Source organism: Eulemur rufifrons, chromosome 19, assembly GCF_041146395.1.
Source record: "Eulemur rufifrons isolate Redbay chromosome 19, OSU_ERuf_1, whole genome shotgun sequence".
NCBI lineage: Eukaryota > Metazoa > Chordata > Mammalia > Primates > Lemuridae > Eulemur > Eulemur rufifrons.
In genome coordinates this window covers 45,517,953-45,531,829 of record NC_091001.1, presented here as the reverse complement: position 1 = coordinate 45,531,829, position 13,877 = coordinate 45,517,953, and the positions used below count along the sequence as shown (strand labels likewise).

The following is a 13,877-nucleotide window of genomic DNA, read 5'->3' as shown; positions in this document are numbered from 1 at the left end:
ATGGCAGAGCCAAGTAGTTACAACAGAGACCATACGGCCTGCAAAGCCAAAAACATTTACCATATAGCCTTTACAAAAAGTCTGCTGACTGCTGGAATAAAATAGATGGCTTTATTTTATCAGGATTGTTCTACCTACGATGGCTTAGAGAGGAACAAGACTGCAGGCAAGGAAAATGCTCAGGAAGCTATTCCAGAAATCCAGGTAAGAGATGATCAGAGTATAGAAAACAGATATGGTAGCAAAACCAGTTTTGAATCCACCTAATGTTTTCAGTTCACATTGTTTTCAGCTCCATCTTTTCTGCAAGAAATCACAAGAGATCTTGTCAAATGCCTTGAGGATAGATTTGCAACTAGAGGAAGAGGAAGAAGGCAAGAAGGATGGCCCAAGCACTACGGGCAGAGCCATCCAGGGAGCAGAACACCTGGCAGGGCAGCAAGCTTGGGGAAGGATGAATCCCATTTGTACCTTATGGAGGCTGAGAAGTCTGCAAGGTATTCAGAAGATGTTTAGTAGGTGACTCCACAGAAGACAAAGTTTTAGGAGGAAAACAATAGATGGGCTCTCCAAGAGAGAGTACAGAATGTGAAGAAAGGGTTTCAGATCACAGATGTTTACGGATTCGAGTGTTTTCAATCTCTCCATGAGCTACTCAGTCTTGACTGTCTATAACCCCCTGGAAGCAATTCTGGTGCAGTGTGACTTGCAAAGCAAGATTCTCAACTCCTTCACGGCTCCTGCTTCTGCTGCAATCCAAGGTTGTGGGACCTTGTGAGAGGCAACCACCCTATAATTGCCTATATTGAGTTCATTTTTCATTGGCTTCAACTTTTAAATTCTTTTCAAAACTTTCCCATCTACATTTTTGCAATTTGTATTTCAACCCCAAGTTCAAGATCTTACACATTAAATTTCACCCATTGATTTCTGTTCAGGATGTCAAATCTCTTTGCCTCCCATCATGTATCTTCCCGTGAAAAAAGGTCCATCTAAAATGATTCTCTATGCCCCTAAGTATTTACAACTCCTGACAGCCTCACATCACCTATAAAATTTTAAAGAATGCTCTCCACAAACATATAGTGGCACAATAAATGTTAGCTGAACAAACCAACAGGTTCCACAACGAGAATAAAATGGCGACAAGGTCAAAAATCTGTGAGACAGACACCATTCAAAATTTCCTTCTAGCCCAATGGTTCTCAATCCTAGACACACATTAGAATCATCTCGGAAGCTTCTAAACAGACCCGATTCCTAGGTCTACCCCAGTCAAAATCTCTGGCACCATTTTAAAGTTCTTCAAGTGATGCTACTGTACAACCAGGGATGAGAACCATTGTTCCAGACCAGTGCTGTCCAACAGAACTTTTGGCGATGATGGAAACGGACTACATCTGTGTTCAATACAGTAACCACTGGTCACCTGTGGCTACTGAGCATTTGAGATGCAGCTAGTACAACTGAGGAACTGAATTTTTAATTTTATTTAATTTTACTTAATTTAAATAGCCAGATGTGGCTTGTGGCTACCATACAGGACAGCTCTAGACTGACAAGACTGATGAACAGAGACCTGCATGAACTCTTTAGATATGGCTGCATGCCAGTTTTCAGCTCATCCTTCTCCACCTTTTCCATAAGAAATCACAAGAGACTTTGTCAAATGCCTTCAGAAGTCCAGGTATACTAAGTTTACTACATCTTCCTAAGTGCCAATCCAGCAGCCTAGAAGAAAGAAATAGGTCTGACATGATCTATTCTTAATGTACCCATGTTAAGTCCTAAAATCACTGCTTCTCATCCCTTTAATGATTTTTCTAAATTCAATCCTTCCAGAACCATTGGTGAGCAAGAGAGCTCATGTCACAGAATTCCCACTTGGGAAAATCACAAAGGCCATCAGCTCATGACCAGTCTTCCAACACCTCTCCCATTGGAAAGGACTCCTCAAAGACACTGGCAGCAGCCCAGGTATCTCTTCTAAGCCTTCTAGAGCCATTAGACGGGGGGGCTTAGATTCCCTGGAGGATGGCAAATGGCCTACTATCTCTTCACGGATCTCAGGTTTTTGCTGCTCCTCACTAAAGTTCATGTCACCCTTTACCCTCACTAGACAAGAGATCGCTACCACTAACAGCAAAGGAGCTGAACTGTCTTCTCTGGCTTCCAAGAACGCTTCAATCCTAAGCAGCAGACCTACCCTTCCTTCATTATCTGGTTTCGAGTATATGCATGCACACATAAAAACCATAAAAAATTCTTACAGTGTAATGTATTATTAATGCATTAATATTAATAATAATTAATATGCATCCCTGGATGTTTACCTCTTCTTTATTCTTTGGTACATGTCCTTTTAAACTTTTGATCTTGGGAAATTTCAAATATTCCCTAACAGAGAAAGCAGGATAATGAACTTCCATGTATCTATCACTCAGCTTCAATAATTATCGACATTATGCCAAATTTGTTTCTATATTGCAATTCACTTTTTTTCTGGAATAACTTAAAATAAATAGCAGACATAACCATGTCCTTTGAAAATCTGTACCAAGATCATCTGTAACTATTCACTCAGATATACACTCTTTAGCACTTTCAACCCTTTTGAGCTATCTCCCTTTCCAAAGGTTCAGTGGTGGAGTTGTATTTACTTCTCTGGCCTTCTCGAAATCTACCTTCTAGAAGTCTAGGGCACATCTGAGAATGCCCAACTCTATGCCCTCCCTGCTTCATACATTCCATTGCACAAACTGTGATGGTGCCTCCACTGGTAATATGAAGATCTTTGCTAGATAGAAGAGGTGAGAACAACACAAGAAGGTTGCAGGCACTATCCATTCCAGCATCACCGGTTTTACTTGCTGTGACCAAATTTCCTTTCTTTTCTTTTTAGGAGAAGGGAAAAGAAGATGGGGGGAGAAAAGGAGAAATATGATATAAGGATTATAGTCCCCATTACCAGAACTTTGTGTTGTTTTAATCCAAGCTGAATCTTAGGGATGGGAATTTTCCTTTTTCCAGGAGGAAACTGAGGTGAAAGTTAGCAAGAAGAAAGATAGAAAATGAAGAGAACACACATGCTAGCCCAGATCAGAGTCCTACTCTGATTTTCTCTTCTTGGCTTCCCTCCTCTTCATCCGTAATACAGCTATTTCCAAACCACTGTAGAGAGGGGTGTGGCCTCCCACAGCTCTCATCACAGTGCTAGGAAACTCTTAGGTCATGCTAATATTTACGGAGACAGCCAAAACTTACTCGACAGTCCAGTGCTGTTGATGTTTTGGTATTCAGAATAAAAAACTGCTTTTTCAAGCATTCCTAGGAAAATAACAGCTGCAATCCAGAACTGGATTCTTAAAATATCTTTCCAGTAACAGGCAGACCACATCAGCCAGAGTATGCCATATAATATATAAACAATACACATCACCATGTAAAACTGTAGGAAGAGAAGCAGTTTTAGTTAGTTAAGCCTTCTGATCATTTGAAAGTTGGCATTTCTACATTCAAGTATCCAATCTTTCATTTTCCAGTCACTCTGGAACCAGAAATACAGGATATGTCAAAGCAGTAGCTACTAAGGGCCAGTTGGTGGCTACTAATTAGCCACCAAGCTCTTATTTATAAAACTTTTAAATTTTCCAATTAGGATACAAAATTCATTTTTAAAAAAGGAAAAAATGATGAGAAATACTCACAATCATTAGCGGCCAATCTGATGCAGAGATATATCCATGAGGCCCAATCATAGAAAGAGAAACTGGTAACATTGACAGTAGGAACAGAGAAGAAGAAATGAAAGAGTTAAATTAACAGTCTTTTCGCAGGTCTTTAAAATGTAAGCTCATTTCCCAGAAGGCTTCAAGAATACAAACCACACTAACAAATGCTGAATTTTTACCTAGCACACACAAGGTATTAGACAATTGGCAATTGTTTGATTATGTGATCTTATAAAGATACCTTTTACTAGAAAGATCAGAAACTCTAAAACTACTAGAAGAAAACATAGGGGAAAAAACTACACAACATTGATCTGAGCAATAATTTTTTGGATTTGACCCCAAAAGCACAGGCAACAAAAGCAAAAATAGATAAATGGGACTATATCAAACTAAAAAGCTTTTGCACAGCAAAGGAAACAATTAACAGCGTACACAAATAACCTACAGATTGGGAGTTAATATCTGCAAGTCATATATCCAATAAGGAGTTAATGTCCAAAATATATAAGGAGTTCAAATGACTCAATAGCAAAAAAACCAAAAAACCCAATTACAAAATGAGCAAGGGACTTGAAAAGGCATTTCTCAAAAGAAGACATACAAATGACTAGCAGATATACAAAAAAATGCTCAATATCATTAAACATTAGGGAAATACAAATTGAAACCACAATGATATATCATCCCACACCCGTCAGAATGGCTCTTATCAAAAAGATGAAAGATTACAAGTGTTGGCGAGCATGTGGAGAAAAGGGAACTTGCACACTGTTGGTGGAAACGTAAATGAGTGCAGCCACTATGGAAAACAGTATGGAAGATCCTCAAAAAACTAAAAATAGAAATATCGCATGAGCCAGCAATCCCACCTCTGGGTATTTAGCCAAAAGATTTGAAATCAGTTTGTTGAAGAGTTGTCTGCATCCCCATGTTAACTGCAGCACTATTCACAATAGCCAAGTTATGGAATCAACCCAAGTCTCCATCAACAGATGAATGGATAAAGAAAATGTGGTGTGTATGCACAATGGCATACTATTCAGCCTTTTAAAAGAAGGAAATGCTGTCATTTCCAACAACATGGATGGGACTGGAAAACATTATGCTAAGCGAAATGAGTCAGGCACAGAAAGACAAATGCCACACATTCTCACTTACAGGCAGAATCTAAAACAACCGAACTCATAGATGGAAAGAGTAGAACGGTGGTTCCAGAGGCTGGAGGGTGGCAAGCATGGGGATGATGGTCAAAGGGTAAAAAAAAAAAATCTCAGGAGCCAAGCATGGTGGCGTGTACCAGTAGTAACGGCTACTCAGGAGGAGGAAGGATTACTGGAGCCCAGGAGTTTGAGTCCAGCCTGGACAATAAAGCCAGACCCCGCCTTAATGGATAAATAATTAATGAATAAATAAGTTAGTAAGCAAGCAAGTGGACACTAGGGCCCTCACCAGACACTGAACCTACTGGTGCCTGGATCTTGAACTTCTCAGCCTCTAGAACTGTGAGGAAATAAATTTCTGTTCTTCATAAATTACCCAGTATCAGGTTATTTTGTTATAGCAGCACAAATGCACTCAGACAGCTAGGTAGCAGAATGGCATGAAGGTCCCTGCTCCCTTTATTTGGCATGGTCTGGCCCATGCATGATGCCATCTCACAGGAGGAAGCCCTACTTCACATTCTTCCAGAGTCATCAGCACCAGTTTCCCTCCATGGGACAGGCAGTACACCAGCTCTGCGCCTCCTCTGTAGCACTGCCTATCTGGCCTCATTGGTTTCTGCGCCCTCCCCCTCTGCACTGGGCGCTCCTCAGAGACAAGCTTGGCTTCACCTCTGGATCCCCAGCGGATGAATCAGAGCAACATGCAAACCCCCAGGACCTTCACGTGCTGTTTGGCTACTGTTGGCCCAGCAGATACCCACTCTATGGAAAACATCAGCCAAAGTAATTCTTGAATATGTGCCAGCAATCATTCCCTTAAAAATTGCTTATTGTGAGCCCACTCTTGTGGCACGAAGAAACTATAGTTTAATGAGGCACAGAAGGTCTACCTCACAGGGGTGGGGGGTGCCTCGCAGACGAAGCCACAGCTGGCAGACATGCTACTTCTACTCCTAGACTAGACAGATCTTTAAAATAAAACTTGTCAAATAAAAAAATTTTTAAAACCCTGATGATGGCCATTTCAAAGAAATAGAGAATACAATCTGCCTCAAATACAATTAAGATGTTGCCTACCCATTTCAACATGTTAAAAAATGTTTTTAATCTGAAAGGATAGAGAATTTATATACCACTGTGAAGTTTGCAATTTCTAAAAATTTATTATTATTTATTTTTTGAGACAGGGTCTCTGTTACCTAGGCTACAGTGGTGTCATCAGAACTCACTGCAACCTCAAACTCCGGGGCTCAAGCGATCCTCCTGCCTCAGCCTCTCAAGTAGCTGGGCCTACAAGCATGTGCCACCACACCTGGCTAATTTTTCTATTTTTTTGTAGAGACGGGGTCTTGCTCTTGCTCAGGCTGGTCTCAAACTACTGGCCTCAAGCAATCCTTCCACTTCGGCCTCCCAAAGTGCTGGGATTACAGGTGTGAACCACCATGCCTGGCCTTAAAAATGTACCTTAACAGTTAAATTTTCAATCTATTAAGAAAATTAATATGAGTGTTAAGATAAGCTAAAAGTTTTAAGTCCCCACAATAAATGTGTGATTAACAGAAACAAAAATGAATTTTTGTTTTTTATTTTTACTTTTTTCTTTTTTTTTTTAAATTTTTTAGAGATAGGGTCTCGCTCTGTCACTCTAATCACACAGCGGTACGATTATAGTTCACTGTAACCTCAAACTCATGGGCTCAAGTGATCCTCCTGCCTCAGCCTCCCAAGTAGCTAGGTACGTACCACCTGCACCTAGCCCCATTTTTGAATGATGTGTTAGTAACAGAAAATGTTGACTCAGGTCAGTGACAAAAATATAGAATACAGAAAATGCAGACAGTAAACATGTATGCAGTTTATACCATTCAAATTCCAGCTTGCATCTGTTTTTTCCGTTTTAATAGAAACAATAAAGATATGAAAACCATCTCTCTGTGTTCTGGCCACAACATCCTGAAATAGATGGAAAAAAAATCCTTTTTTTTAAAAAAAACAAATTGCTATACAAGATATAGCTAAGCAATTTTTCACCATATTTTAAAACAACTTTTGGTAACTGAATTGGATTACTTTTAAAAAACACAAACAAAACAGAGGAAAAGAATGGTAGGCAGTGAAAGGATAGATATTTCCCCCATTTTTTAACCAGCATCCTCCCAGAACCAAAAGGTGAAGAAAGAAAAAAGTTTTTCTCACTCGTCAATGTTTTCTACCATTTATATTTCCATAGGTTCCACCTAACTGTACTATTCTATGTATTGTTTAATATTATCATTCAAATATTTTTCTAATATTACTCTGCTCATATTTTATCCTAATATTATCATTTAGTTTTAATTAAATGTGTGGTTTTTTTAAATTGAATTGATGGAGGAGGAAGTCAGGTACCATTGTCAGAAATGATTCAGATTAAATATGTAGGCTAAATGATTCTAATTCCTTAAGATACTATGTTACTAGCAGCCCCATTAAGGAATAAAACTGCCTACTATAATGCCTATGAATCTTCCAATGCCCCAACATTGCAAGATAACTGACAAGACTTTTCATAGTGCACCTTCCTGAATATTTCCTATCCCTTCATTTCCTACTCCTCCACCTGCAACAGATTTTGTCCAGAGTTTGTGCTAGCCATTGCATAGTGAGTGTCTTTCCATTATCAGGCTTTTCTTTAAGATGGTTGAAGAGAGAACATGAAGAGTCACAGTAAAAAACAAACATTAAGCTCTCCCAAACCTGCTTTCAGTCCCTACATGTAACTTATTCTAACCCTCTCAACCTCTTAGTCTTCTGACTTTTAGCAATTCCCCAAAATACCAAAAGTTCCCTCCTCCCGTGCTACATCTGTGGCTTCTATTTCTTTAAATCCTTAATGACTGCAGCCCATTGCTATGATGTCTTGCACATTTAGAAGTGAAATTTTAGTTTTTAAAGAAAAGAAAGGCTGCATAGAAGTTAATTTTAAGTCACGACTTTAAAGAGATTTTTAAACAAAGAAATACTATGTACAAAATTCTTATAGACACAATAAGAAAACATATTGCTTTAAATAACGTTTTCTTTTTCTTTTGCAATTTAATAACCTTCTCACTCTCCAAATATCTATCCATCAGATTTTTTTCAGTCTTACTATAACTTGTATATATTTGATTTAAAGACAAATAAAATGGCTTACCATTGATCCTTCCTGGTTTGAAACATTTCTGCTATTTGTTATTAGTTCTTTATTCTAGAAAAAAAAAGAAAATAATTCCATTTTATATTGCTGTACTTCTATGGAGAAAAATTGTTTTAATAATTTAAAAAATGTGTTAGAAAAAATAAAGAACTGAATGCTGAACATCAGAGAATAAATCTTATTGTATGCAGAACATGAGTAACAAAATTTTGCTTTTGAAAGATTACTTCCTCAATGAGAACAGTAGTTACCATTGGTGGGGAAAGTGTCAGGAACCAAAAGGGACTTCTGGGTGATAAAATGTTGTATAACTGATCTGGGTCTACACAATTGTGCTCAGTTTTTAAAAATTCATTGAGGTGTAGACTTACATTTACTTTTCTGTAAGTTTATTACACTTTTTTTTTTTTTTTTTTGAGACAGAGTCTCACTCTGTTGCCCAGGCTAGAGTGAGTGCCGTGGCGTCAGCCTAGCTCACAGCAACCTCAAACTCCTGAGCTCAAGCGATCCTCCTGTCTCAGCCTCCCGAGTAGCTGGGACTACAGGCATGCAACACCATGCCCGGCTAATTTTTTCTATATATATTTTTAGCTGTCCATATAATTTCTTTCTATTTTTAGTAGAGATGGGGTCTCGCTCTTGCTCAAGCTGGTCTCGAACTCCTGAGCTCAAACGATCCGCCCACCTCGGCCTCCCAGAGTGCTAGGATTACAGGCGTGAGCCACCGCGCCCGGCCTATTACACTTTTATATATCTTAAAAAGAGCTCCTTTAAAACTTTTACTAAAGACATATTTTCATTTCAGAATTTAACGAAGAACAAAAAATAAGTTAAAATGCGCATAACCTCACTACCTAGGGATGATGTCTGTTACCATTTTAGAACTTAATCTGTCACACTGGAAGGGAGAAAGGGGATAAAGGAGGAGGGAGCATCAGGTGTGTTAAATGCTGGTAAGTAAGGACCTTCGGTAAGAGTAACAGATCATTGGTTTAATGACATGGAGGTCACTGGTGACTCTGACTAGAGCCGTTTTCACGGGAAGATGGAGGCAAATGTGTGACTGCAGTGGATAGAAGAGAGAAAGAAAGATGAACTGGAGACAGTGGATCATAAAAGAGTCTTGCAAGGATGTTGCTACAATGGGGTACAAAAAATGGAACAATCATGTCAAAATCTTAATTATTATACACTACTACACACACACAACACTAAACCTAAAAATAAACAAATTAAGCACCTTTCTTTATCAAATATTGATAAAACATTATTTCCATTAGTACTTGTGTTCACTGAGAATATAATAAACTATTTCAACAGGACAAGACGGATACTCACATTCAGTGAGGGAAACACCTGTAAATCATTGTTGCAATCCAAGTTTTCAGTTTTTGTTTTCCAACAGTCAGTGTTCTTGAAATAATGGCCACAAAAGTCTTCATCAACACTGAGTACATGTTTTTGAGACAGGTCCTACCCAAGGTAAAATTCTATGTTATAATTTATTTCCACATTTCTTATCCTAGAAGATAAATAAAACTTAATATCTAAGTATTACCAAATGTTTATTCAGTTTGGAATACTTAAAAATATGCAGAATAAAATACCAAAGAAAAAATGTTTTCAATGTAATTTTAAGGATAATTGAGATAGTTATATCATTTTAGCTATTCTATTGTGTTCAGATACAGTAACACACGAGCATAATCTTACAGTAAGAAAAGTGATTAAGATACTACCACAAGGAAATAGTTCCCAGAGAAACAAAACATACTTTGTCTTGGGGCTAATTCTATTTTATCTCATGTGTAAAAATTTCATAGAGAAACAAAGTAGCATTTAACTACAAAGAAAGAGAAACGAAACAATAACATAAAGCAAAGGTAGCTAACCCAACTGAGTGTAAGGGGAGACACTCATTTATACATCTACAACCTGAAGTTCCTCATATCCTAGAATGGATGAATAAACCAGGCTCTAAATAGCAGCTCCCACTCACCAAAAAAAGTTAAGCTGGCTCTCACAGACCAAATATGGGACAATTTGAGCAAAATAAATAAAAACAGTAATAGATTATAACCAATATAACAGTACAAATCAGTGAGTCCACTCTGATGATTGACAACAGACACGACAGAGGAAAAGGGAGAGCTCATCCTTACAGTGGAATGCCAGCAAATGTAAAAGAGGATATGGGATTAGGAAATCACCATTTAGCAATCATCACAGTTATTAAATTGACTCATCAGGCAAGAATAACGAAAGGATGCTAAAACACATGGAGGAAGATCTGATGAAAAAACAGGATATTTACATAGTTTCAAAAGTATTTCCTCACAAAAGCTGTTAATAACAAAGAGAAAAGTAATAACTGTGCAGTGGAGAAACCTGGCAGATACCTCCTTGACCAACAGATCAAATGAACATCCCTGTCACAAATGGGACAAACCAGTATTCTGTGGAATTTCTGCCAAAAATGTATAACCTAAATCCGATCGTGAGTAAACATCAGAAATACTCAAACTGAGGGATACTTTACAAAAATAAATGGTTTGTACCCTTCAAAAACATCAACGTCATGACATACCAAAAAGGAAAAAAAAAAATCCAGATACAAGCAAATAAAAACAAAAACAAGAAATGAAAATATAATGTGATCCAGGATTGGTGCCTCTACCAGGGTGGAAAAAAAAAAAAAACCTGCTATAAAAAACTTTATTGGGACACTGACAAATCATAATAAACTCTGTATATTAGATAATAGTATTAAATCAATGCTAAATTTCCTATATTTGGTAACTGTACTGTGTAATAAAAGTGAATACCTCTGTTCTTAGGAAATACACACTGAAGTATTCGGTGTGAAGAGGTTAAATATTTAAGAATAAAATCAAAAAGCAAAATGGCATCTTTCACTCCAAACAGATAGTACTAATAAAAATATGGAAACCCATACGCCAGAGAGATAACAGAGAATCTGAAAAGAAACAATTCAAGCAACCCTCATGAGAATCATCAACATCTTGCTGAATGACACAAGGCACCCAGCACACAAGAGCCCGGGGCAGAATAAAGTCACTTTCTCCTTCTCTCACTCTCCTCTGCCTTTCCCCAGATGTCTCCTTTCTTCTCCTCACCTCCTTCTGAGATCTACTTGTACTCGCTAAAGTTCTAGGTTCCCTGTAACTAATATTTTTAATGAAGTAAAACCTTTAAATTTCTTTTTCAAACTAAGTTGATTTTTGTGTGTACACAAAATCAATGGCTCCTACGTGTTCGATTTAAACATTTACGTAACTTTTTTCAAAAAAAAGTAGTCACAAGAAAACTAAAAGACTCTCAGAAAACATACACTGTGATTTATTGCCTTAAGTCCCAAAATTAATCTATGGCACTTCTAAAACTATAATCTCTATTTCTAGCCTCCTTACCTGAGGAGCTAATAAATCTTTATACTTGTAAGTTTTCCTTAATAGCTTTACATACACTAAAGATTTGTGTTTTACTTACTTCCAGATCAGAATATTGATTGTGACAGGTATGATACTTCAAATGCCACTCTATGGTAAACTTCACAGGCCCGGAACAACTGAATGACTTAACTGTTTAGAAAAAGAAAGTCTCATTTTACATTAGTAATATATACTAAATTATTATATATACTATAACACATACTATACATGCTAGTATAAACTTAAGGTTTTGAGAATGCAATTAAAATAGGCTACTTTAGGCGGGGTGTGGTGGCTCACGCCTGTAATCCTAGCACTCTGGGAGGCTGAGGCGGGTGGATCGCTCAAGGTCAGGAGTTCGAGACCAGCCTGAGCAAGAGCGAGACCCCGTCTCTACTAAAAATAGAAAGAAATTATATGGACAACTAAAAATATATATATAGAAAAATTAGCCAGGCATAGTGGCGCATGCCTGTGGTCCCAGCTACTCGGGAGCCTGAGGCGGGAGGATCGCTTGAGCCCAGGAGTTTGAGGTTGCTGTGAGCTAGGCTGACGCCACGGCACTCACTCTAGCCTGGGCAACAAAGTGAGACTCGGTCTCAAAAAAAATAAATAAATAAAATAAAATAAAATAGGCTACTTTAATGTAACAATGAATAAAACATTACCTAATTTCTCCAAAAAGTCACTGCAAAATGAGACAAATTCATTAAATTATTATAGTTAACCAAAAGTTGTGATAACATCTCTAAATCTAAGTAGTATCAACTGATATGCTAAGTCACTGCTTATTTAACTCCAAAATGTTCTTCTCACTCACTTACTCATTCAAAATATACTGAATGAGCGAGCACCCTGCTGTGTGCCAGGAAGCGATATAATGGTAAACAAGAACAATTCCTGTACATGACTTAAAAGGTATTTGGGGGGGGTGGTTAACAATTAAACAGGCACTTTTAATAGCCTAAGGGACTGAGAACAGGGAGCGCTGGGCAGGCCACCTAACAGCCTAGGAGAGCATGAAGAACAGGTTCCAGTCAGGCTTGCTGGAGGAGGAAACCTGTAACTTGAAGGAAGGGCAGGGGTCAGCCAGGTGAAGAAGAGGGTGGCCAGTATATGCAAACGCCCAGAGTTAATGGGAGCACAGCATGAGTATGACCACGTGAAAATAGTCTTCTATGGTTAGAACTCAGATTGGGGAATGGGGGAAGAGTTGAAGCTGGAGAAAGGTGCCTAGGAAAATTCCTCAGAGGTTTTATGCTCTGTTGAGTTTGGCCTTTATTTTGAACATCATGAAGCACCATCAAATGATCCAGGTAAGAGGGTGACGTGATTAGAAAGTCTGAAAGGAGTTAAGTCTGGAGTTACAGAAAGCTCTGTTGGGAATGTCCTTGCATCATGGCAGCTGGCTTCCCTCAGAGAGAGTAACAGGAGAGAGCGCAAAGAGGCCACAGTATCTTTTATAACCTAGCCTCAGAAGCGATATGACATTACTTCTGCAATATCCTATTGGTCAGTGAGACCAACTCTCTGATATAACGTAGTAGGAAATGACACAAGGTCACGAATACCAGGAGGCAGGGATCATTGTGAGTCATCCTTAAGGCTGTTAACCACAAAAAGGGAACTCAAACTGAGCTCAGAGAATGAAGTTCAAGGGGTTGAGACTTGTAGAATTTCAAGGCTCAAGAGGCTGAGGCAGAGTACCCAAGAAATGGAAGCTACACAGAGAAAGAATAAGAGAAATCTGCACAGCGATCCACTTGGGTCTCTGGCTGAGGGCAACCTGGCCACACATAGGGACAAGCCCAACAATTCTCAGAGCTCACACAGAGCTGCGAACTGTGAATTTCCTGCTACTAGCCAGAGTGGAGAAGCCTCAGTAAACAGAGCAAAGATTACTCCAGATCCAGCCAGAAGAACTTAAAAACAAAACTGGAAAGGATCAAACTGACCCACAAGAAACTAAATGTCTGTTAGAACAAAGATGTTAAAGGACTATAACATCCAGCACTCAAGAATGTAAAATTCATAATATCCACTTTCCAAACCAAAACAAACAAAAAGCCTACGTGGACTCTGAGATTAAATTGAATTTATAGCTCAGTCTGGGGAGAACTGACAGTATGATGTTAGCCATAGATTTTTCACAGATGCTCTTTATCTGGTTGAAGTTCCTTCTGTTTCTAGTTTTCTGAGTGTTTCTATCATGAATGGGTATTGAATTTTCTCAAATGCTTTTTCTGTACATATTGAGAAGATCATATGGTGCATTTCTTTGATTCTGTTATGGTGAATTACGTTGAGATATTTTCAACACAGGCTCCACACGACTGCATCTTGAATGGGG

The 13,877-nt window shown here is 38.4% G+C and overlaps 1 protein-coding gene across 2 annotated transcripts in view; it reads right to left on the bottom strand.

Moving 5' to 3' along the window:
* TMEM87B (transmembrane protein 87B) overlaps window positions 1-13,877 on the bottom strand; it is a 57,631-nt gene that overhangs the window by 37,812 nt on the left and 5,942 nt on the right. For both annotated transcript variants that reach the window (XM_069493847.1, XM_069493848.1), the window contains exons 3-8: window positions 11,586-11,677; window positions 9,414-9,548; window positions 8,073-8,126; window positions 6,760-6,850; window positions 3,708-3,769; window positions 3,265-3,448 (exon numbers count right to left, since the gene is read on the bottom strand). In XM_069493847.1, the coding sequence (XP_069349948.1) occupies window positions 3,265-3,448; window positions 3,708-3,769; window positions 6,760-6,850; window positions 8,073-8,126; window positions 9,414-9,548; window positions 11,586-11,677 (618 nt within the window). The remainder of the gene's footprint in view (window positions 1-3,264; window positions 3,449-3,707; window positions 3,770-6,759; window positions 6,851-8,072; window positions 8,127-9,413; window positions 9,549-11,585; window positions 11,678-13,877) is intronic.